The sequence below is a fragment of the Brassica oleracea genome, chromosome C3 (assembly GCF_000695525.1).
Source record: "Brassica oleracea var. oleracea cultivar TO1000 chromosome C3, BOL, whole genome shotgun sequence".
Lineage (NCBI taxonomy): Eukaryota > Viridiplantae > Streptophyta > Magnoliopsida > Brassicales > Brassicaceae > Brassica > Brassica oleracea.
Window position 1 is genome coordinate 11,261,781 of NC_027750.1, and position 24,329 is coordinate 11,286,109.

General features: G+C 31.2%; 3 protein-coding genes across 4 annotated transcripts; 2 read left to right on the forward strand and 1 right to left on the reverse strand.

The window, feature by feature from the left end:
• The first annotated feature begins 16,492 nt into the window (after positions 1-16,492).
• Positions 16,493-17,750, forward strand: LOC106331850 (40S ribosomal protein S14-2). Its single transcript, XM_013770269.1, has 5 exons — positions 16,493-16,604; positions 16,762-16,881; positions 16,982-17,027; positions 17,192-17,407; positions 17,501-17,750. The coding sequence occupies exons 1-5, from the start codon at positions 16,602-16,604 to the stop codon at positions 17,566-17,568; spliced, it is 453 nt and encodes a 150-aa protein (XP_013625723.1). The 5' UTR covers positions 16,493-16,601; the 3' UTR covers positions 17,569-17,750.
• A 620-nt stretch (positions 17,751-18,370) lies between these two features.
• Positions 18,371-19,559, forward strand: LOC106332046 (ubiquitin-60S ribosomal protein L40). Its single transcript, XM_013770502.1, has 5 exons — positions 18,371-18,529; positions 18,609-18,695; positions 18,788-18,890; positions 19,190-19,256; positions 19,330-19,559. Exons 1-5 carry the CDS (start codon positions 18,427-18,429, stop codon positions 19,354-19,356), a joined length of 387 nt encoding a protein of 128 aa, XP_013625956.1. The 5' UTR covers positions 18,371-18,426; the 3' UTR covers positions 19,357-19,559.
• Positions 19,560-20,012: 453 nt separating this feature from the next.
• Positions 20,013-23,891, reverse strand: LOC106331687 (beta-fructofuranosidase, insoluble isoenzyme CWINV4-like). 2 transcript variants are annotated; one of them, XM_013770089.1, is made up of 7 exons: positions 23,655-23,891; positions 22,203-22,211; positions 21,233-22,092; positions 20,750-21,159; positions 20,535-20,649; positions 20,261-20,450; positions 20,013-20,172 (listed from the first exon to the last, which is right to left on the reverse strand). In XM_013770089.1, the coding sequence occupies exons 1-7, from the start codon at positions 23,836-23,838 to the stop codon at positions 20,168-20,170; spliced, it is 1,773 nt and encodes a 590-aa protein (XP_013625543.1). In that variant the 5' UTR covers positions 23,839-23,891; the 3' UTR covers positions 20,013-20,167. The 2 variants fall into 2 exon arrangements, with proteins under 2 accessions (XP_013625543.1, XP_013625544.1); XM_013770090.1 differs by having other exon boundaries at positions 20,013-20,450.
• Between the last annotated feature and the right edge of the window lie 438 nt (positions 23,892-24,329).

Consider the following 24,329-nt stretch of genomic DNA (forward strand, 5'->3'; position numbering starts at 1 on the left):
ATCCTTCCATGCGTTGTCCATCCAGACAACATATCATATGCTGGAAAATCACTTATTGTCCACATTAGTACTGTCCGCATTTGAAAGTTTTCTTTACACGAAACATCGTATGTTTCAGCACCTTGAGCCCATAGTTGTTGCAACTCATATATTAGTGGCTGAAGAAACACATCAAGTGATCTCTTAGGATGCTCTGGTCCGGGAACGAGAATCGAGAGAAACAAAAACTCTCGTCGCAAGCACAAGTTTGGGGGGAGGTTGTATGGTGTAAGAATGACGGGCCATAGAGAATATTGTCTTCCACTCTTGCCAAACGGACTAAAACCATCAGTACATAATCCAAGGTAGACATTTCTTCTTTCATACGCAAAGTCGGGATACTTTGATTGGAAATGCTTCCACGCTTTTGCATCTGAAGGATGTCTGATCTCACCATCTGTTGAGTGCTCCGCATGCCATCTCATTGGTTGCGCTGTGCGTTCAGATAGATACAACCTCTGCAACCTTTCCGTCAAAGGTAAATACCACATCCTTTTATATGGCACTGGAACTCTTCCACTCGTATCTTTATAATGAGGCTTTCCACAAAATTTGCATGTAACCCGCTGTTCATCCGCCCTCCAATAAATCATGCAGTTGTCGCTGCATACATCTATTACCTGATACGATAAACCAAGACCAGCTACGAGTTTCTGAACCTCGTAGTATGAACCAGGAGCTACATTATCCTCGGGTAGAATACCTTTTACAAAATCAGCAATCGCATCCACACAGTCTTCAGCCAAATTATAATCTGTTTTAATGCCCATCAATCTTGTAGCAGATGATAAAGCTGAATGACCATCTCTGCAACCTTCGTACAATGGTTGCTTTCCAGCATCCAACATATCATAAAATCTCCTAGCTTCTGCATTGGGTAGATCTTCCCCTCTAAAATGATCATTTACCATCTGCTCAGTACCTACACCATAATCTACATCCGTTCTAATTGGTTCTTCTAATCTAACCGCTGGCTGAGGTTCGCTAGTACTACCATGTTCATAATCAGTTTCCCCATGATGATACCAAATTTTGTAACTTCGTGTAAACCCACTCAAATATAGATGAGTCCAAACATCCCACTCTTTAATAACCTTTCTATTTTTACAATTAGAGCAAGGACATCTTAACATACCTGTTTTTGCTTCCGGTTGTCGGTGAACTAACCCCATGAATTCGGTTATACCTCGTTGGTATTCTTCCGTAAGCAATCTCGTGTTCGGATCCAAATGAGGTCGATCGATCCAAGAACGAAAATAATTTGAAGAAGACATATTTTTTATGAATCAAATTCGTGTGTAAATAGAGTAAGAGGGAGGATGAAGATATGGAGTGAATGAAGAGGAAGAGGAGTGCTTGTATTTATAGTTTAAATCTTGCCGACAGACCGAGAAAATTCCGACGGAATTCCGACGGAAAAGGCTAGTTCGTCGGAATTTCTTCGGAATTTTGTAAAATCCCCCAACGGCTATAATATTTCCTCGGAATTCATCGGTTTTTTCCGAGGAACACATTTTTCCTCGGAATATTCCGACGGATTGATATTTCCTCGGAATTCCGTCGGTATATTCTGAGGAAATTCCGAGGAAACCCAATTTTGTGTTTCCTCGAAAATTCCTCGGGATATTCCGAGGATTTCATTTTCCGTCGGAATGTCCGTCAGAATACCGCTGTTTTCTTGTAGTGTATAGTTAATTATCAGATAATACATGTCATTTTGCAATATGTGAGACATGCCAAACATACACACACAAGTACCACTACTTAGTGATAAGCGAATCTGAAATTAGTAGTGTTTCGTATATTCGATTCACGCATATATATATATTGATACGAGATACATTATTAAAACCCTCAATTAATGTAAAAACGTAAGTATATGTTGATAAAAGTATATCAGTCATATTAGCCTGCCATTTATAAACGGAAAGTGTTTTATACAGTGGTCGATATAGCTTTCCAAACTTCTTAAGACTTTAACTCAACCGATAATCGAATGATCATACAAAGCATAGAATAATCATATATAGTATAGACATAAGATGGAATTGATAGGTTAGGTTTGAATCCCAACAAGTGAACTTTAAGATATTTTTCTTATGTGCATCAAAAGCGGTTGGGTTTCATAACACTAGAGGTGTCCAAATGGTGCCGTCCACACGCACCATCATATCATTTTTTGTTATAATGGGTTGGTCCGTAATGGATAATAGTCCAAAATATTCAAGCCTAATAAAAATCATGTTTAAATGAGAAGATTCATGAACACTAGGCCTGAGCGTTCGGATACCCGTTGGCGTTCGGATCGGGTTTTTTGGATTTCGGTTATTTTTTATAACACCTCCTAGGTTCCATTCTTGTAAATTTGCAAGTACGGATCGGGTTCGGATATAACACATCGGGTTCGGGTCGGTTTTGTATCACATCATAGAACCCATAAAGTAACCATATATCATTCGAATTCGGGTTATATCGGATCGGTTCGGATATACCCGAAATGAAATCTAAAATTTAAAAACAAAACATAAGAAATATATACTTATTTATATATAATTAAGTATTTAAAGTAGTTATTTAAATTTTAAATACTTATTGTTAGATACCATATCAAAATAAATATGAAATTGAATATTTGAAATATATATTCATGTTTCATATAATTACATTGTATATTAGTTTGGACATTCGGACCGGTTTCTTCGGATATCTTTTCGGATTTTTTGATTTTTTCGGTTTTTCGGGTTACCCGTTCGGGTTCGGTTAATAACACTTCGGTTTCGGATATGTTTTGTACCACCTTACAAGATCCATTCGGGTATTTTTTACATTTCGGACCGGGTACGGATCAGATTTTTCGGTTCGGGTTCGGTTCGGATTTCGGATTATGGATTTTATGCCCAGGCCTAATGAACACTATAGATCATAAAATCCACGTTAGTATTTGGTAGTGATTTTATGTAAAATATTGGAGAAGAAGAATTTTATGGATAGCAATATCTTCATAACACAATGATATAATTAATCAAATTAGAGTTGATAAAAATAAACTTTTATATATATCAAAGTTGAAACACTAAATCATTACAAAGATTGAATGAATACAAAAAAAGGATTAACTAAAGTTGATGAACAAGAAGTTAAGTAAAAAAAGGACTAACAAGAAGTGAAGTCGAAGTCGAAGTTGGAGGTGAAAGTTGCTAGGTTCGGAATGTCCATTTTCCTCTTTCTCTTCTTCTTTTTATAGTTGGACTTCTTTTGTCTCCAGTTCCTTGAATCTCTCTTTCAGCTTCAATACTTGCGTACAGAAATCTTGGGACCTATCTGACCCAGTCAAGATCGCTCAATCATCGAACTCGAGGATTGGCTTAGTTCTCGGCAGTTTAGTCTCCTCCAGCATGTGCACTTCCGGCCTAACAAACACCAAATAGTATTTATAATTTATTTTCTAATTATTTGTAAGTTTTTGCCTAAACATGAAAAATTAAATTTTCTCTTCAAAACCACGTAAGTACATTTTCCGCCACTACCTTACATTTTTGTTTTCCCGTTTAAATCATAAAATTATATTGTTTGTTGAAACTATAAAACTACGTTTTGATGTCAAAATCGTGAAATTACGTTTTTCCATCAAAATCGTGAAATTATGTCTTTCCACCAAAATATGAAAATACATTTTCGTCAAAGCTGTGAAAGTGCTTTTCCCTATTAAATTCTTAAAATTATATTTTCTAGACAAATCCGTGAAATAATGTTGTCCTATCAAGATAGTAAAACTATATATGTTTTCCCGTCAAAACCGTGAAACTATGTTTTCCTACCAAAACTATTAAAATATGGATAATATCATAACGTGAAATTACTTTTTTCACTGACACTGTAAAATTATATTTTCATTCAAAGTCAGAAAACAATATTTAATTAATAAAACCTATATTTTTAAAATTTTGGGCATACATATATTATCCATTTAGTCTTTGCAAATAGACCATAGACCAATTGGTTTTCAGTCCAATTAGATTGCTTTTTAACTGGGTGCATCGATGGCATGCTCGTGTGCCCATGGATAGAAAAACCAATTGACAAGTATACATGAGATCATTGACATGCCTATAATACAAGAGGCTCCACAAAAAATACTATCATTTGTATAAAAATAATATATTGTATTTGTTATGTATGAATAACTAGATATGGATTGCCATTTTTTGTCATCAACAATACATGTTCTATGATGACTCCGTAAACCAAACCGAAAACTATGTGCATGTATGAATGATTGGCTGGAAACATTATTTGCTAGAGTTTCCATTTTTGTTTTTTGAGTCTTTAGAACATTTACCACATTCTATTTTTACTCTAAAATAAATTTTAGAATAAAAAAGCTCTAGTCCAACTCTATTAACCATTATGTAAATAGTATACAAAAAAGTTTACTCTACAAATAGAGTTATTCCTTTATTCCTATATATTTTTACTTTAAAATATAGTACCATTGAAATATAGTCTAATTCTATTATTGAGTTATTTTATTTTGAAGTAAAAAATATAGTAAACTATTAGAGTTGGTCTTAAGACATATGTGATCTCAAATGTATTGAATTTCTCTTTGCATCTTTGAAACTTTTTTATATATCGCAAATGCATATCATTCTTCTAGTTTACAAACCATGTTTATCCGTTCCGATTAACCTATTATAAATCTCACATATAATAGTCATAAAGTTCTAATTTAATAGAATTCTACATATTTCGGTATCTTAATATTTGTTTATTTTTAAGGTATTTTATCGCATATATGTGATTATATATGAAAAGTGCAATATAAATTTATCTTTTTTTTTTGTTTACAACATGTTACCAACATGAAATATTAAATAAAAAGAACCGAAGCCACTGATAAATCCCCTTAACCGCTGATAATTTAGTTTCTACTGATTGTCCTTCCTATCGCCATGTCATCTATCCAGATAAGTTCTACTTTAAATCTTACATTTGTGTCAAATATAACTTAAATTGAACATAAATTATATTATTAAAGGAAACACTTAAATTACAATCTTAGTTTATATTCTCATCTACCCTTGTTCTATAAAGATTTTTTCGTTTCCGTCGAAGTAAATTAAATTCATCGATCTGTTTTAGTAAAAAAAAAATTATAACCATGAAAAACTCAAAAGTTTTATAGGTCTAAAGACTAATCCCACTGAATTTTGTTCTAGAAAATATTTGTTCATGGATATCTGTGCATTTAGTTTTATAATTGAAAGAGTATCGTTCCATTTTTATTTATGGGATCCTTTACCTGTCTTATATGTATCTTATAATCTAGTTTTATAATTGAATTAGTATCGTTCCATGTTTATTTATGGGATCCTCTACCTGTTTTATATGCATCTCATAAAATTTTATTTCATCACATTGTTTTCAAGGCATATTAATATGTAGATATAGTTATAATCAACTAAAATTTGTTGATGCCATACGCATCTCTTTGACTAACTTTTTGTATTGAATCTATCTATCTATATTAAAAGAGAAGTACAAATTAAGACTAACCCTTAATTTTACCACCTATTTATACTAAGATGTCACTCAAATATTTACTGAACCTATTATATTTGTCTTTTTCTAATTTAACCAATAGATTTACTCATTCAATATCTTTTCTAATTTAAATAATATATTTTCTTAATAGATTCTTAACCATAATAGATTTCCTAATCTTATATATTAAAACAGAAATCACAACTTTGATTCATGTGTGATTTTCTTAAAAATGGACCTAATGGACATATTTCTAGAAAGTCATGTTACATTAAATCTATAATCTTATCATTTAACTTTTGGGCATACCAGAAATTTTTTATTAGGATATCAATAATTAGATTTAAACAATAGATGATCCATTAGATTTATAGATAGTATAAATTAATAAATTAAATAGATATAATTTAATGTTGTAATACTATACTTCCATATGTTAATTATTTAAATATTTGTCGATGTTAACTTTTAAAATTATAAATATTTTTTTAAATAACAAAAACCATATAATCTAACAATGATTAATCTTTACTACCCTAAACCAATGAAAATAAATTTAAAACTATATAGTTTATTTTAAAAATTAAAAAAAAAAACTAAATGTTTAATTATTTTCTCGATAATATAAATCTTTGAAGCAAAAAATTTAATTTTTTAAAAACTTTCTAAATTTGTGAAATGTTACAATATCTTTGAATATGATAATAAAACAATTTTTTGTGAATCTTTATATATATAGTTACAATTTTAAAAATGAAATAATAATCCAAAAATATATATATATAGAAGAAGATGCAAATACATGTGAAAGTTTGAAACAATCTATTCAATGAAAAGAATATACTGTACACTTATTATGTTTTAAAAATTGATAGACACATATATATTATAATATATATCAAATTAGAATTGAAAATAAAATATTTATATAAAAATAAATGAACGCGGGTCAATATCTAGTATATTTTGTATTAACATATCAAATATTTTTAATATTTATTAATAATAAATAATAAAGTAGAAAACCACGCATCATAATCAATTTATATAATATTATACACACAAAAATTAAATGACATATATATATATAAATCTATATGATTATTGTTTCAAATATACAATCAGACATTTAAAATATTCTCAACCCATAACATATATATGCATAAATTATTGATCGTCAGTTATGATAAAAGGTGAGGGGTTATTAAATTAAAATAAATACTTATCTTACTACAATGACGACGTATAAATTAATGATTTGAGAATAAAAATTGATTGTATATATGCCCAATTCAGGTATGCACATTATATATGAGTCATTAAAATAGAAAAACTAGAACTTGATCCGCGCGGATGTTTGCTTTTATTTTTATATACGTAAAATTTTATTTCTATATCGTTAATGGTAAATATTCTTGACATTAACAATATTTTCAAACATTTATAGCTTTTTGAAATAAATAATGTTATAGTTAACATGTATTGTTTTCTTCTTTCTTTTCTTCTTCTACCATTTTGGCAGATAACTTTGTGATTTTTAAAGTCATATATTTGTTTGCTCTTATTCCATAAAGATTTGAAGTATATATTTTAAATTATTTTTCACAAAAATGTATATCACAAAACAAAGTTGCACCGTCTATTCGTAAATTTAGATCAAAAACTAAATTATGCAGTTATAACAAAACTTAAAAAAATTAATAAAATATTTGAATATAGATTTTAATTATCTTAATTAAAATAGTATAACGGTGGGCCATAATTCTTTCTAATTCCAAAAATTTAGCACCCCTTAAAAACAAATAAAATAAATTTTATTAACTAACAAAATATATAAAAATATTTGGAATTATAATTTCAATTAAAAGAAAATTTTAGTATATATTTTGACATGTGACCGTTTGAATATTTTTTTGACTTTTAATTTTTTTTTGTACAAAATGGTATAATATATATTTGTAAATTTAAATTTATTAACAAATTGTTAATATAACGTGTTTTTCCATTCGGGTTTTACTAGTTTTTTGGTCGGATTCAGATATGTTCCTTCTTGATTCGGTTTGAATGAAAGTATAACCGATGTTTGAAATCACCCAAAATATTTTTTAAAAAACTTACAAAATTAACAGAAAGGTATTCATAATATAAAAAGTATTCAATAATCTAATTCAAAACTAGTAAAATTACATAAACTAACTAAAACTATTCAAAATAACAAATAAAATAAATTACAAAAAAATTTAAAATACATAAAATATCAAAATTAATATATTTAAATAATTTCAGATATTTTTGGATCCTAGTTTGGAACCGAACCAGAAAATATTAAACTCTTAAGTTTCATTCGAATAACTTTTTCTAACGATTCGGATAGGATATCAGTTTTTTGGTTCTGGTTAAGGTTTAGGCCTCAGTTTGAGGTAAAAACGCTGATGCCTATAGTATACAAACATATGCTCTCTAGAAAAGAAATTGACAAATATATAGTTATTTTATCTAGTGATTGTATTTTACGCGGCCGGTTGAAAATTTTATTAGTTTGATATCACCTGATTTTACTTAGGGAAAATTTGAATAAATGCATTCTAATAAGATTATAATTTGAAAACTACACATTTGTTTAAATTTTTTGAAAAATACACTTATGTATATATAAATTTACCAAATTGTCCAATTTTAATATTTCTCAATTTCTATTTTTTTTTGAAAAATTGTTTTTTTTTAAATATCGTTAGAAAATCTATCTAATATCTTTTTAATATATCTACACAATATCTCTTCCATATCTTTGTAATATTTGTTAAAAAAAATTATTATTTTGGAAAAAATAAAAGAATTCAAGACGCCGCCTCGTCTTCTCTTCTCCGTCTCGTCTTCTGTTCTCCTCAACATTTGTTATGTTTTCCATTTGTTCTACACCTTTGAAGAACTCTGCTTCTGTTTAAGTTCGACGTATGTGTCCAAATGTTCGTTCTAGTTCCATATCTTATCTGACTGATACCATGAGAGAACTCCATACATGAATGAGTTAGGTTTGAAACTAAGTTGCAATTAGAACTTTCAGGCTATGTTAACACTCACTAAAAAGAGTTTCTGATCCATCATATCATAATACATATTTGAACCGTGTCTGTATCCAAACAAAGATTTAAGTTAATAGTCCAGGAGTCTAGGCTCTCTCTAGTAATAGAAGCCACAACTTTCTTGGGTACATTGAGATAAACGATTTCTCCCACTTTAAAAACATAAGTCTTTTTCTAATAAGACTTTTTCAACTATTCATTTTGCATATAGAAAGAGGGCAGACCCGTGGTTCTACCACATATTAAAACCTACAAGAAATATTTGATTCTTTCGTCTCTCCTCATTTGTATACACAGTTTGAACCTGTCAAACCAACGAACACAAAAGTTTTTTATCACACGAATCTTCAACTCCAGTTTCTATCATTCTCTCGATCAATTTGTGTTTCCTTTTTAAAAAAATATCATATTTGCCTTTGCTTGATAATGTCTACTTTACAGAAGCCTTTGATGGGGAAAATTACTAGAGAAACATTGCATGAGAAGATATTTTATATCTAATTCTTTAATGGAATATGAACCAAGCATATAAGCAAGAGATCAACAAAAATAAGCAGAACAGTGTGTATACACGTTATGCTTTCAATAATCAAAGTATGTGCATTCCAATATATTTAAATAAAAGACACTAGAAGATATGTATGTTCCCCCGTACTTAGAGCATCTCCAATGTAAAACTCCATTTTTTCATTCAAAATGGAGTAAAAGTGAAAATGGAGTAAAATTGTTCCAACCCTACTCCATTTCCCACTCCATTATGAAGTGATGAACAAACAAAAAATAAACTACTCTATTTATGGAGTAAATTTCATTATGGAGTGAGATATGGAGTTGGGTTGGAGCATTCCTTACTCCATATCCACTTTTACTCCATTTTAGAGGAAAAAATGGAGTTGGGATGGAGATGCCCTTAGAACTATAGTTAAATGACACATATTTATCTTAAAACACATACTTATCTTAAAAATAAATAATTATAATATCCATATTAATTTTGGATTTATATCTTAATTATTGAAATATCTAATTTGGGTAAAAAGGTAAATTCAAATTTAAGAAAGTGTAGTTTTCAAAAAAAAAAAAATAGAAGGTGTAATAATCAAATTGCAAATTGTTTTTGGAGTAATTTACAAATTATCCCTTTTACTTATTACATTGGTTTACTGTCACACATTAGGTTTGAAAATTCTATGTGTATAACATGTAATATTTGTGTTTAGTAAGCACATATATATAACTATGGTTCAATTAAAAACAAATGTTTTGAACATAAATACTGGTGAAAGTATATTTTTCAGTCAGAGCCTTAAAATTAATTTTTCCATCAAAACTACAAAATTATATTTTCGTTGAAACCATGAGTATATTTTCCCGTCAATAATATGAAATTATGTTTTCTCCTCAAAACTGTGGAAGTACATTTTTTGTCAAAACCATGAAAGTACATTAGCCTTAAAAATGTGAAATTATGTTTTCTTGTTAAAACATGAAGCTATGTTTCTCCGTCAAAACTATGAAACTACATTTTCTACTAAAATCATAAAATTTTATTTTCCCGGAAAAATAAAAAAAATTATGTTTTCCAGCAAAAATCGTCAAAGTGTATTTTTTGCAAAGACTATAAAATTACGTTTTTCTGTCATGTTCTTAAAATTATGTTTTCCGCCAAAAAGGTGAAACTATGTGCTCATGTTAAACCCGTGAAACTATGTTTTCCCAAAGCAACCATGAAATTACGTTTTCATGCCAACACCGTATAAAAGTATATTTTCGCTCAAAATCAGAAAGATAATCCTTAATTAATGACCCTAGATTTTAAAGAGTTTGGGTATGTCTATTATCCATTAGGTATTTCCCCATTTAGATTATGAACCAATTAGTCTTCGGCCTAATTGGACCGCTTTTTAATTGGGCGCATCTTTAACGTACCTGTTCAAATGAACAGAATTGGGGTTGCCCATGGGCAGAGAAACCAATTGACCACATGACATGCCTATAAATACTAACAACTAAATATCAAAAAGAAAGAGTGAAATATGGCTAATAGCAACAATACTTTGTTTCTATGTTTCTTAATCGGTTTAGGGTTATGCTCCGCAAGAAGATCACTTCTCACCCACTCTGAATCCGAGGCTGAAGTCGCTGCCTATAGTGGCAGTGATGGTACTGGAGGAGAATTTGGTTACGGTGCCGGAGGTGGAGTCGGATATGGTGGTGGTTACGGTGCCGGAGGGTGGAGTCGGATACGGTGATAGTTACGGTGCCGGAGGTGGAGATGGAGTTGGGGGAACTGGTGGTGGAGGAGGTTATGCTGCAGCAGGACCTGGACACGGTGGAGGAGGTTACGCTGATGCTGGACGTGGACACGGTGGAGGGGGTTATGCTGCAGCTGGACGTGGACACGGTGGGGGAGGTTATGCTGCACCTGGACCTGGACACGGTGGCTATTGACCGTGATACCATCATATCTATGTGAAGCGTAAGGGCCACTGAGTGAAGTGTCATATAACTCGTGAGAGACTATATGTTTCAATTCAATATGTGTGGTAATAATTAGAAGTAAAGAAAGACCCGAGGAGACGTCAACCAAAACTCCCGCCATGCATCAATCAGCTACACCACACTATCAAAAGATCATCGATGCGTGGGAGGCAACTTTTTTTATTAAAATGGATTTTTATTTTGGACATAATTTTCTCCCGCCATGCATCAACAATTTATTCTATTAAAATGGACTTTTATTTTGGACATAATTTTTTTGTTCAAATGTTATATTTTATTTTTCAATTATAATCAATTTTTTTATAAAGTAAGTAATATATATTTTGGTTTAACCATGATAAGTCATTAAATATCAACTATTATAAAGATTTTTATTAAATCGATCCTAGGAAAATTAACAGTCACTTGTGCATTATAAGTACCTCTAACTGATTTTAACCAAATGAATAATGTTAATCACGAAAAAAATCGTTTGCAAATGTGTTATTTCGTTGTTTTTTCTTTGCCAAATGTTTTCTTTCGTTATGATCTCATGTTTTAGTCCATTCTTATTAATTTTACAAAATAAATAATTTAATTAAAATAAATTAAAATAGTAAAAATCTCTTAGATTTAGACATTCACATATATAACTCTTTTGATTTTAATATATTTTGTCCAACCATTTTTTCGAAATTTGGTTACACGTTCTATAATCTATCTTAACTGAATAATTGCAAACACAACATGTACATGTTTATTGTGAATATATTGACCGTGTTTTGGAAATGTTTTGTAAGAGATTTAGAGAATATAATATTAGGGATTAAATAAATTTTGCATGCGGTGCTCCGAGTCAATCATTTTATTTTTCCATATGGACACAACCCTTTTTAATTAGAAGAGTTTAAATTAAATTTGTTTAAGTTGATGACAAAAAAATATTTAAGTAAATCTTATTGGTTATTTGTTAATTTAAGTTTTGCCATAGTTAGACTAAATTTTACGATATGTAGTTATTAATATTAAAGTGTTATAAAAAATATTATAATATATAGTTTAAAAAAATATTTCACTTAAAAATAATTGGGTCCAAAATTGTGGTTCGTTTTAATAGTATTGTTTTTCATGAATATTTGTACATATAGTTTAAATAATTGAATGAGTATGTTCCATATTTATTTATGGGATTCTTTATCTGTCTTATTTCTTCTAATATTAATTTCATCACATTGTTTTATGGCATATAAATATGTGGATATAGTTATAACCAACTAAAAATTTGCTGATGCCATACCCATCGCTTTGACTGATTTTTGTATTGAATTTTATTTTTTATTTGTTTATGACTCATATAATGTTAAGTGCATAAGAGAATTTAGAATGCATATAATCAACTAGAAGTTTTCATGCCTCGTGTACAGAAATAATAATTTTAAATATAAATTGTTTTATTTTAATGAAAATTTTAATTTACTATAAGACAATATTATTATTTTATTTTTAACTTCAACGGTTCGAACAAAAAATCATAAACGTTGATTGTGTATTTGAAACAATTATCATATAGATTTATATTAGTGTCATTTAATTTTTTTGTGTGCAATACAAGACATATAATAAACAAACATATGCTCTCTTGAAAAGTGACATATACATAGTTATTTGATCTAGTGATTGTATTTTACGCGACCGTGGTTGAAATTTTTATTAGTTTGATATCACTTGATTTACTTATTACATTGGTTTGATGTCACATCTTAGGTTTGAAAATTATATGTGTGTAACATGTAAGTTTTGTGTTTTTAGTATGCACATATAACTATGGTTCAGTTAAAATCAATTGTTTCGAAAATAAAAACTAGTTTAATTATTTCAATAATTTTAATTAAATTCAATTAAATAAAATTATTTTAATAGTTGATATCTAATGTTGAATGACAGCCATGTTTTCATGAGATTTTTTTTTTTTTTTTGTGATATATATATAAATATATAAATACTAGAGTTTTCATGAAATCCTAACCAATTTCATATTAGATTTCCGGATGCAATTCTCTTTATTAAAATAGTTATTAAAATAAGTATCATATATATTTATGCTTTATGTCAATTCATAGTCAATTATTAGTATATGTCATCTGATTTTTGGATGATTTATTGAAAAAATAATCAATAAATGATTAATGACATGGTAATAAAAATGTAATAGTTATCATTAAGATTTTTTATAACAGTATCCTCATAACTCTATATATATAATTTGATATCGTTTCATATTTATATCTCATTACTATCATCTTTATAGATCATGACCATAAAATTAATTCAAAGTAATCTAATAAAAGTATCATCATCATGATGTGATTACCTAAAATCGTTAAGAGTATTTACATCTAAGATTATCAGACACAAGTCTTTAAATAAATCTCAGCTAAATTGAAAATTAATTTCAAGTTGAAATAATGTGAGATAATATCAGTAATGTAAATATATCAGAGAATACATATTTTCACGTAAGTAAGTTGCACCAAAAAAGTTGTCTAGCAAACAAGATACTATGAAAATAGATTGAAGAAGTTTTCTGAGTTATATCTTGTCTCCTTGAGACCAAAAATTAACTAATGAGCTACTGATTTAAGATAATGAATTACTTCTAGTTAGTTAGGCTCCATTCTCTGAAGAGAATGTGACATGGAAGATGTGGCCAGTCCATTTATGGATACATTCTCAATGTTGGACTTTCTTTGATCAATGATAGTCTCTGCTGTTGTAATAAAGTTAGCTCCTTTAAGTTTTGATTGGTTGTATTCAATGCACTTTTCGTTTTTATGTTTACTCAAGACGTAAGAGAATTATTGAAACAGGGCAGACGTTATTCAGACGTCACAACATTGAATATATGGTCGAGACTAGCACAATGTTGTTAGATATGTCAAGTTTGCTGACACTTGCTCTATCTATTTTCCGTTTCATTCTTGTTTTGCCTCCACTGATGTTTCTCAGAGAATTGAAACACCAAAGCTACTACTTTCTAGATTTAAAGATAATGGGTATATTGCATGTTTGTGTATAGTTTCTAGAATTTTTGTCATATGTGTCTTTTGCCTTGTAATAGTTCGAAGTTTGAGGACGTGATAAAGCCAGAGTTGCAACACACAGGAGCTGGGCATTTGTCAATGGCAAACCCGGTCCTTACACAAATGGGATTTAGTTCTTCATCACTTTAGCACCAGCATCGTCCTTGGATGGTAAGCTTCTGGCTGTGACGGGATGATTGGTTGAAATTTGTCTCCTTTCTTTAACTTTATTTATTTTAAAATCACTAAACTTTACGGATCATGGTGTAGCATGTGGTTGGACTTTATTGCCATTATTTAACTTTATTTATTTTAAAATCACTAAATTTTACCGATTATGATGTAACTTTGTTTAAAAAACTTATAGCCTATATCAAATTTATATTAATTTTTACTAATCATGATTTAACTTTTTTTTAAAGCTACAACAAAATATTTTTCTTATGTATTTTAGACAAAAAATCTACATCTTTCTTTTGTAGACTCTAGAATCTGTAAAATAAAAAAAACCATCTATAATATCAAATAAATTTGATAATTATCATAAAACCATATATAAATAATTTAATTTAATTTTGGGTGATTTTAAAATTACTGAATTATTTTAAATAACATAAATATTATCAAATTTATTTGATAATTATCATAAAACCATATATAAATAATTTAATTTAATTTTGGGTGATTTTAAAATTACTGAAATATTTTATATAACATAAATATTATTCAATATCACATTAAATAATAGTAAAATTTGATAATTTATAAAAAGATATTAATTTAAATTATTTAAATTGGTAAAAAATAATTATTTATATATACATCACATATTTATATATTTTTTATTTTAAAATATTTACAGCTGCTAACTTACCGCCAATAACTTACTGTTACAACAAATTTTAACTACATCAAATTTTTTTGCAAAAACAAATCTGCAGTGATAAATTTATTACTACAACCAATTCACTTACAGCTAAATTTTTATAGTCTCAATCCAACCAATCATCACCATCGAGCATCCTATGAAGAGAATGCAAAACTTGTTTATTTCAGATTAGACGTTGTAAGGGATGCATTATCAGATGGTTCATCACTCCAATATGGAGTGTAATAATGGAGTAGGATTGGAGTATTTTTACTCTATAATCATCTTTTATTCAATTTTGGAGAAAAAAATGGAGCTTTACGTTAAGATGCCTGAGAGAACTTAAAAGAGGTGTTGAACTTGCTCGAGTCTCATAAAACTACTCTCTCTGAATCCAATGTCGACACATTTTTAGTGAACTTATATCTTATATATTAAAACAGAAGTCACAACCTTGATTCATGTGTGATTTTTTAAGAAATGGACCTAATAGACATATTCCTAGAAAATCATGTTACATTTAATCTCTAATCTTATCATTTAAATTTTGGGCCTACAAAATTTTTTATTAGATTATCAATAATTGAATTTAAACAATAGATGATCTATTGGATTTATAGATAATATAAATTAAAAAAATATAATTTAATGTTGTAATACTATACCTTCCATATGTTAATTATTTAAATAATCGTTGATGTTAACTTTTAAAATCATAAAGATTTTTTTTTAAATAACAAAAATCATATTATCTAACAGTGATTAATCTTTACTACCTTAAACCAATGAAAACAAATTTAAAACTATATAGTTTATTTTAAAAATTAAACAAAAACTAAATGTTTAATTATTTACTCGATAATATAAATCTATGAAGCGAAATGTTTAATTTTTAAAAAACTTTCTAAATTTGTGAAATGTTACAATATCTTTGAATATGACAATAAAAAAATATTTTACTAATTTTTATCTATATAGTTAAGATTTTAATATGAAATAATAATCTGAAAATATATATATAGAAGAAGATACAAATACATGTGAAAGTTTGAAACAATCTATTCAATGAAAAAAATATACCGTAAATTTTTATGTTTTAAAAATTGATAAACACATATATATTATAATATATACCAATTTAGAATTGAAAACAAAATGTTTATATAAAAATAAATGAAAATAAAAATCTGCGCGGTTGCCCGGAACGAAATCTAGGGAATAAGTTAAAAGTCGTTACAAATCTGATAGTTAGGCCGAGTGGTCTAAGGCGCCAGATTTAGGCTATCAACAAGCGAGTGATTCATCTGCTTCTGGCCCAATAGTTAAGATTCAGCCCAAAACTTATTTGGAAAAGGGCTTATCGAGCTCACTCAGAGAAGTCATAAACCCTAATATAAAATCGCTATCTGATTTCGCCATCTTCTCTCCCTCTTGCCAAATCTCTGCATCGGCGGCGCAACTACAGGAAGAAAGACGATCTTTCACATCCATTTCTTGCCCTAAAACATGGTAAGCTTCGTCTCTCAGATTTGACCAGAAGAGTTTCGTTTCGTGTTAATTGGAAGATATGATCTTTGGATCCTCTTTTTGGTTAATGTATTGATGAATGACTATAGTGCTGTGATTCCATGTATAGTAATAAAGTTTAGCGTTGTGTTGTGTGTAGTCGAGGAGAAAGACGAGAGAGCCAAAGGAAGAGACAGTGACTCTTGGACCAGCTGTTCGTGATGGAGAGCAAGTCTTCGGTGTTGTCCACATCTTCGCTTCCTTCAACGACACTTTCATTGTATAGTTTCTCTCACGAGTTTTATCATTATTTTCCATTTTCATGTTTATAGGAAAGCTTACATTGTATCTGATTTACATTTTTTTTTTTTTTTGGGCAGCACGTTACTGATTTGTCTGGACGTGAAACCCTTGTCCGGATCACTGGTAAGCTTCTATTTGATTGAGAACACTGATGATGTTGATGTTCTTGTCCGTGTGTTGTTTAGTATGTGTGAGATGTAGTGTTACTTTAGTCTCCGAGCTTCTCTTGAGATTTCTTTGAGTACCATTTGACTCCTTACGGCATTGTACTTTTGTTGTTCGGTTAGGTGGAATGAAGGTGAAAGCTGACAGGGATGAGTCCTCACCTTACGCAGCTATGCTTGCTGCTCAAGATGTTGCCCAGCGTTGCAAGGAGCTTGGAATCACCGCTATGCACGTTAAGCTCCGTGCCACGGGTGGAAACAAGACCAAGACACCTGGTCCTGGTGCTCAGTCCGCTCTTAGAGCTCTTGCCCGTTCTGGCATGAAAATTGGCCGCATTGGTAAGTTGCATTTGCAATAACTTAATCTCAACTAAGACTTTGTTTAATGTGTCTTGAGCATTTCTGTCATTGTTGTTGTTGTTGTTGTTGCAGAGGATGTTACTCCGATCCCAACGGACAGTACCCGCCGAAAGGGTGGTAGAAGAGGAAGGAGGCTCTGAGTTTTTGGCTTTTTTTGCTCTTTATTTCATTTTGTCAGAACAATGTTTTCTTGAGTTTTCTGAAACAGTTTCGAAGTTGAATGCTTTTTGTTAATTGGAACAACAATTTTTCTGCTCTGATTAGTCGCATTCGCGAATGACTTCAATTGTTATTTTTAAATGCCATAATTTTCATCTCTGAATTAGTGGGACAAAATATCGTATTAACACCAGCCATTTGCAAGTACTCGTCAATTTCCGTTAGTGTTTGCCATTCTGTTCAATGGTGAGCTCATGATTGGTACAAGGACATGAATAAATTGTCAGTTGAGTTATTTGGACTTGTAGTTGTCATGTGCAAGTACCCAATATGTTCTATGCGGACAAACCAAGATCTATTGTTCCATGTATTCTTCACCAAAAAGTTCTCAAAAGCATCCAACGCTAGCTATCTTTGAGGGGAGCATACAGTATGACTAGTAAACATATTGAGATAAATTTGTAAGAAAGCAATACTACTTAAGGCTCTACTCTTAAAGACAACAAGGCATGCGCCATTGAGTTAACAACTTCTTGTAAACATGAAAAGAAGAATTGAAAGCTAGTAGATATATCTACAAATTTGTTACATAACAAAGATGGTTAAAGGTTACCATGCTAATCGAGTCGCTAAAGCATGGTTTGATATGTTTAGCCCAAGCATTCATCCAACATCTGATTGGTAAGGACTATCCGAATTGTACATAAGTTAATGGGCTTTTAGCATTAAAGGCCCATCTAAATAATCCTCATCAAAACCCTAGAAATGAAGGACAAGTATAAACAATCTTCTTCTTCACAACAAACACAGTTTTTTCGAGACTTGCCGCGGCGGAGAAGATGCAGATTTTCGTGAAAACGCTGACGGGCAAGACCATCACCCTCGAGGTGGAGAGCAGCGACACCATCGACAATGTCAAGGCCAAGATCCAGGACAAAGAAGGTAACTTCACTTTTGTCTTTTCTTTTTTTTTTTTTGAAATTGATGATCTCTTATTGATTCGGGTTTGCTCTGTTTTCAGGAATCCCTCCTGATCAGCAGAGGTTGATATTCGCCGGAAAACAGCTTGAAGATGGTCGTACCTTGGCTGACTACAACATCCAGAAAGGTTCTTCAAAAAACGCTTCTTTTAGTTTTGGTTCCTTACGATTGTATGTTAATTCAGTGCTCTGTTTTTTTTTTTTTTTGGGTTGTAAACAGAGTCGACTCTGCATCTTGTTCTGAGGCTAAGGGGAGGTATCATTGAGCCCTCTTTGATGGCTTTGGCCCGTAAGTACAATCAAGACAAGATGATCTGCCGCAAGTAAGCTCATCGCTCCAATATCTTTCTTTGTAATGTGATACCATGTTTGAGGGATCTAGATTACTATTAGAGAAATGTGGAGTTTCTGTGGCATACTATTATCATTGTGGATTCTTTCTTGTTGTTAATAAAGTGTTATGATCGTTTTAGTGAGCCCATGTTAAAATAAATTTGTCATGTGCACGTTTTATTAACATTAATTTAATCATATACACCTCTGTTCTTGTGGATAAAGTTGTTTCTGTTATTGCTATCCGACTCTTTTTTTGTCTGATGCTGAGTTATATCATGATATTTAGGTGTTACGCTCGTCTGCACCCAAGAGCTGTCAACTGCAGGAAGAAGAAGTGTGGCCACAGCAACCAGGTTTTTGCTTCTTTCTCATTTTTTGATTCTTTGCTTTTACTATTTTTATTGAGTTATTTTTTTTTTTTTGCAGCTGAGGCCGAAGAAGAAGATCAAGTGATTTGTTTTTTTTTTCACCGGAGGCTCATTTATCTATGTTATGTTTTGTGTGTTTCATCTCTTTTGTTTTGTCACAAACACGTTTCTGTGGATTTTTCACTAGTAATTCTGATTTTCTTTGGCTTTTATATAAAATTCGAAACTGTGACACAAACTTGTTTATGTGTATTTCAATCCTAACAAAGGCATGCCTTAATTTTCTTATTGGATAACGTTTTTGAAACCATAGCAAAACATACAGCACAAGTAATTTACGGCTTCCGTGTCATAGCCATCATGCTGTAGTTGACCACATGTATATTTTAACTGTGGTCATTTGAGATTGTACAACATAACACTCGATCAATGGACTTGTTGAAACAAGTCATTGTTGAAATCTGAACAAAAATATTACAAGTCTTGGCTACAATCTCCGAAAAAATCTAATTATTAGAGATTTTTGGAGTTTTAGCTTAGAACTTTTTTTTTTTTTTTACTTTTCAAGTTCCTTGTTTTGTATTTTAATGATTGGCTTAAGTGTGTCGTTGTTCATGTTGTTCTTTTACAGTTTCTACTTCAACCCAAATATCATTGCATTTATAAGTTCTTGTCTACTACTATCATATATAAGCGTCTTGGGCCTTTTAAAACACTTTGAAAGATTCTTGTTGGTTTGCATTCTAAAATTATTTTTATTGAGTGATTAGTAGAAAGGTACAAGACGTCCATATATAAAGCATAGACTTCTCTAATCAAATTGCTAAACAGAAAGCTCCAAATTTTCTCTATTTTAATGTCGCATTAATAACCAACCAACGCTTAAGGATCTATAATTAAGAGCATGATTAATCTGGGGTTCTTAGGATGAGTTCTTAACTTCCGCTAAGAACCGCAGTCTAAGAATCTCGGGTTAATCATGGTCTAAGTAGCACCATTATTCATCTGCAAAGGCCTCTCCATGCTCCAAGCATCAAGACTCTCTACGTTCACAGTTTGTGTTCCATTATTAAACACATACAAATGTGCATTCTCTTTCACTGCTTTTATCGGATACACTCTTGACGTTATCACTGTCTTCCCTAACGCTCCAAAGCTCTCTACTACCGAATGGTCAATCTGTAAATTCATAATTCAGTTTTATGTTACATTACAATTACATAAACAAACTAAAAATATACGAAAAATTCTTATTATACATACCAAACTCCTTAGAGAGATCCTTCCATCAGTTAGGTCAACATCCACAAAACCAGCAAATGGTGGCTTATACATCCTATCTTGTTTGAGTGGACCCCTGTCTTGCTTTAAGGACGAACTAGACCGATATGTTACATTAATGTTAGAATCTTTAAATGAAAGCATACTATATATATATAGGATGTTAATTAATGATATAGATGGTTATGGAAACGTACGGTCTAGCGTCGGAGCACATGAGGACCTTAGGCTTATTTATGGAAGTGCCTTTGAAGACTCTAAAGAAGACAGGAGTGTACTCTTCCAAATCAGGGGTGGCTAATGTGATCAGACCAAAAGGTCCAACACCACCTGTCACGTTCGAGCCTTTCACTCTACACAAATCTAACGGCTTGTATGTGTAGCTCGGGTCGAATGGCTCAGCTTTCTCTAGACTTCCAACGTTGAATGTCACTTCCACATCTGCCTGGGCAGGAGTGATTCCTTTGACTTCTAAGCGTTGACCCATCTTGATGTCTTTGTTGTTCATTCGGACATAACTACTTCTTAATGATTTTATTTCTTCAATAGGCCAAAACTCTAGTTGTTTCTTGTTTGTTGAGTCAAGAAGCACCGTTCTTGGAATTACCTATAATTATTCAAAAATTGTTAAAAAAAAATAGAAAATTAATTAAATTATTAGTTTAGTTAAGATATATAACCTGAAGACCAGCCCAGCCCTTGGATATATCATCTTCAACGGTGTCAGATTCATTAGCCCAACCCCACAAGATTCTTCTGTTCTTTTTGTAGTCAAAGAATGTCTTGGAGGCATAGAAGTTACCGTAATCAAATCTTAAACCGTCCCAGCCATCTGGCGATTCACCGTTTGGTACATAACGGTCCTTGTTAGGATAGTATTTGCCAAGCGTGTAATACTCGTACCGTGTCATGTCCAAGCTAACTTTCAACACGTGCTTAGCGTTTGGACCGGCGTAATCTAAGTCCAAACCGTTCTCAAAATCGGTGGTGGAAACCGGGAAGAAGTCAGGACATTCCCACATACCGGTGGATTCTTTGGAGTGGATAGGGTGCTTAGCTTTGACCCAATGCTTAAAATCTTTGCTTCTGTAGATATATCCGATTCCTCTATGCTTTCTTCTTGACCCCACGACGGTTCTCCAATGTCCGTCTTTGGAAAACCAGGCCGTGGTTGGGTCACGAAAGTCTGAACCATTCATGGTATAATCTGGCACTGCAACCGGATTATCATCTGGTTTAATCCATTTTCTTAGGTATGGGTCTGAGGGATCCTCCGGGATTGCGTAGTTTTGGATTTGAGTTTCGTTTTGGTTAATGCCGGTATAGAGGATAACCGGTCCTTTTCCCGGTACGAGTGTTATTGAACCGGACCATGTACCTTTGATGTCGAACCATTTGGAGGGATAGATGGCATGTTCAAGAGCCTCCCAATTCACCAAGTCTTTGGAAACCGAATGCGCCCACACAATATTACCCCAAACTGCACCTTTGGTGTTATATTGGTAGAAGAGATGGTAGAAACCTTTGTAGTACAATGGACCTGCGTTCCAGAAACACCTAGATTAAGATTATTTTTACATTTAATAACAATGTACTACAATTAACATAAGAATATATAGAATTATACAAGTACTTATCTGATAAACTCACCATTTGGATCTATTGGGATGGTCGAGAATGCCACATGGAAACACACGCGAAAACAAAGGTTAGTCAAGTCATCAAAATTTAGATTTATAAAGAAACTAGATAAGATAAGAGAATATGCGATACAATAGAATCACATGAAAGTCTTTGGTAGAACACAACTTGTAGATGAAATTAAGAAAATGTGAATAAAGGAGGATAAAGTGCAACAAAATATATATTATACGAAGTGCCGTATCTTGGTAGTTATAGTTACTTATTACCCCTGTTCTAAAAATCGACGGCCTAGCCGCCTAGCCGGCCGCCTAGCCGCTACGGGTCACTTTTCAGCTCCGATTTATGCCAAATCGGTTTAAAAAATCGGATATCCGATTTTTTCCGCCTAGACCGCCTAAATGACCGCCTAGCCGCCTAGGCGGCCGCCTAATCTATTTTTTTATTTTTTTTTTATTTTTTTTTGTTATTTTTTGTTTTTTTTATTTTTTTTAATAATATTTTTATTTGCTTATTTGATCTAAAATTTTATAAATATCATTTATATTCATAATTTTGATGAAAATTACACTATATTAAGTTTATATATTCTATTTGTGTGTTTTATACAATCTTAAACATGAAAATGTATTAATGTTATACACAATTAAAGATTAACAGATTTTATAACATAGTAAACCATCTAAAAATTCTGCCCCGCATAATTTTCGATTTATCCCCGATTTTCTCTTTAGGCCTAGCGCCCCAATCCGACCGCCCGACTAGCGCCTAGCGCGTTCCCGAACAGTGCTTATTACTAGATAATGGTTATCTTCACTCAGAGACAGAATTTCCCTTTTGGCAAAAAGATATATTTACAGAAACATATGGCCACACAATCACAGATAACTATAAAGCATACATTTTATACAAAAATAAGCATAGCTGCGTTCTCACGTGATATATGATGTGTTTCTTTTGGTGCATATGAATTTTCTAAAGCTATATAAGACTTTAATACTAACACATTTTTTTCCGTTAGAAATTACATAAATAAATAGGTTTAGATTTATACCCCATAACCCTTTTCTCAAAACACACACACACGCGTATATATATATCAATACATGGATATATCAATACATGGATTGTTAGGGAATATAATAATCGAACGGAGGGAAGTTTCCTTCCTAAAGAATACGGGAACTTTTGTTTGTTTCAGATAAAAAAAAATTGTTTCGTTCATTGAAACACCGGTTTTTAAATAACATGCAAATATTGGATTTGAAAGAAAATGAAGAGTTTTTAATGTGGCTATGCAAATAACGTCGTAGTGGAATTAACCCTAATACCAGAACAAGAAAAAAAACAAAAAAAAAACCTAAAAACTAAGCATCAAAGCCAAATTCATTATAAACATACAACTAAGGAAACAAATGCTTTGATAAATTATATATGAAGAGGGACAGATCATCAATGTACCGTTAATCCAATGCTTTGGAGGTTGAAAGTGAAAAGCGGATCTGTGAAGATGATTCACTGACTCAACTGACTGAGACTGCAATTTTTCATAAACTTGATGAAAAGCGTCAATTCCTTTGATATTATTGCATAAATTGATTAGTACAAGCAATAACATCACAGAAATAATACTTGAGACACCCATTTGATCCAAAAACTCAGGATTTGATGTTTGATAGTTTTGTGTGTAGAAGTTGAGTATCCAGAAATGGATAACTGAAAATATAGTTGTTGTGGTGTTTATATAGGCTAAGGATGAGGAGGAAGATAACTTTTGGGATAATGTTAGTTTAGTGAATTTTTACTATAAACTATAATTAGAAAGATATACATCAGGTTGATTTTAAGTTTTAACTTTTCTTATCCAAATTGAAGTTGAATTTATTTGGGCGACAGCTTTACTCCTTCTTTCTAGGAGATCTCTTAGGTGTAGTTATCCAAAGTTTGATAAATATATTAGTTCACCAATATTATTGGATTATATTTCCATGATTTATGTGACGATCCGTTGCTCACGTGAATTGATATATTTTACTATAACTTATTAACTTCTACAATAATGAAGTTAATTATGGCAGCATGTCGATCTGCTCTTTTTTACTTGAACAAGTGAACATATTTTGTATCAAGCTTGCA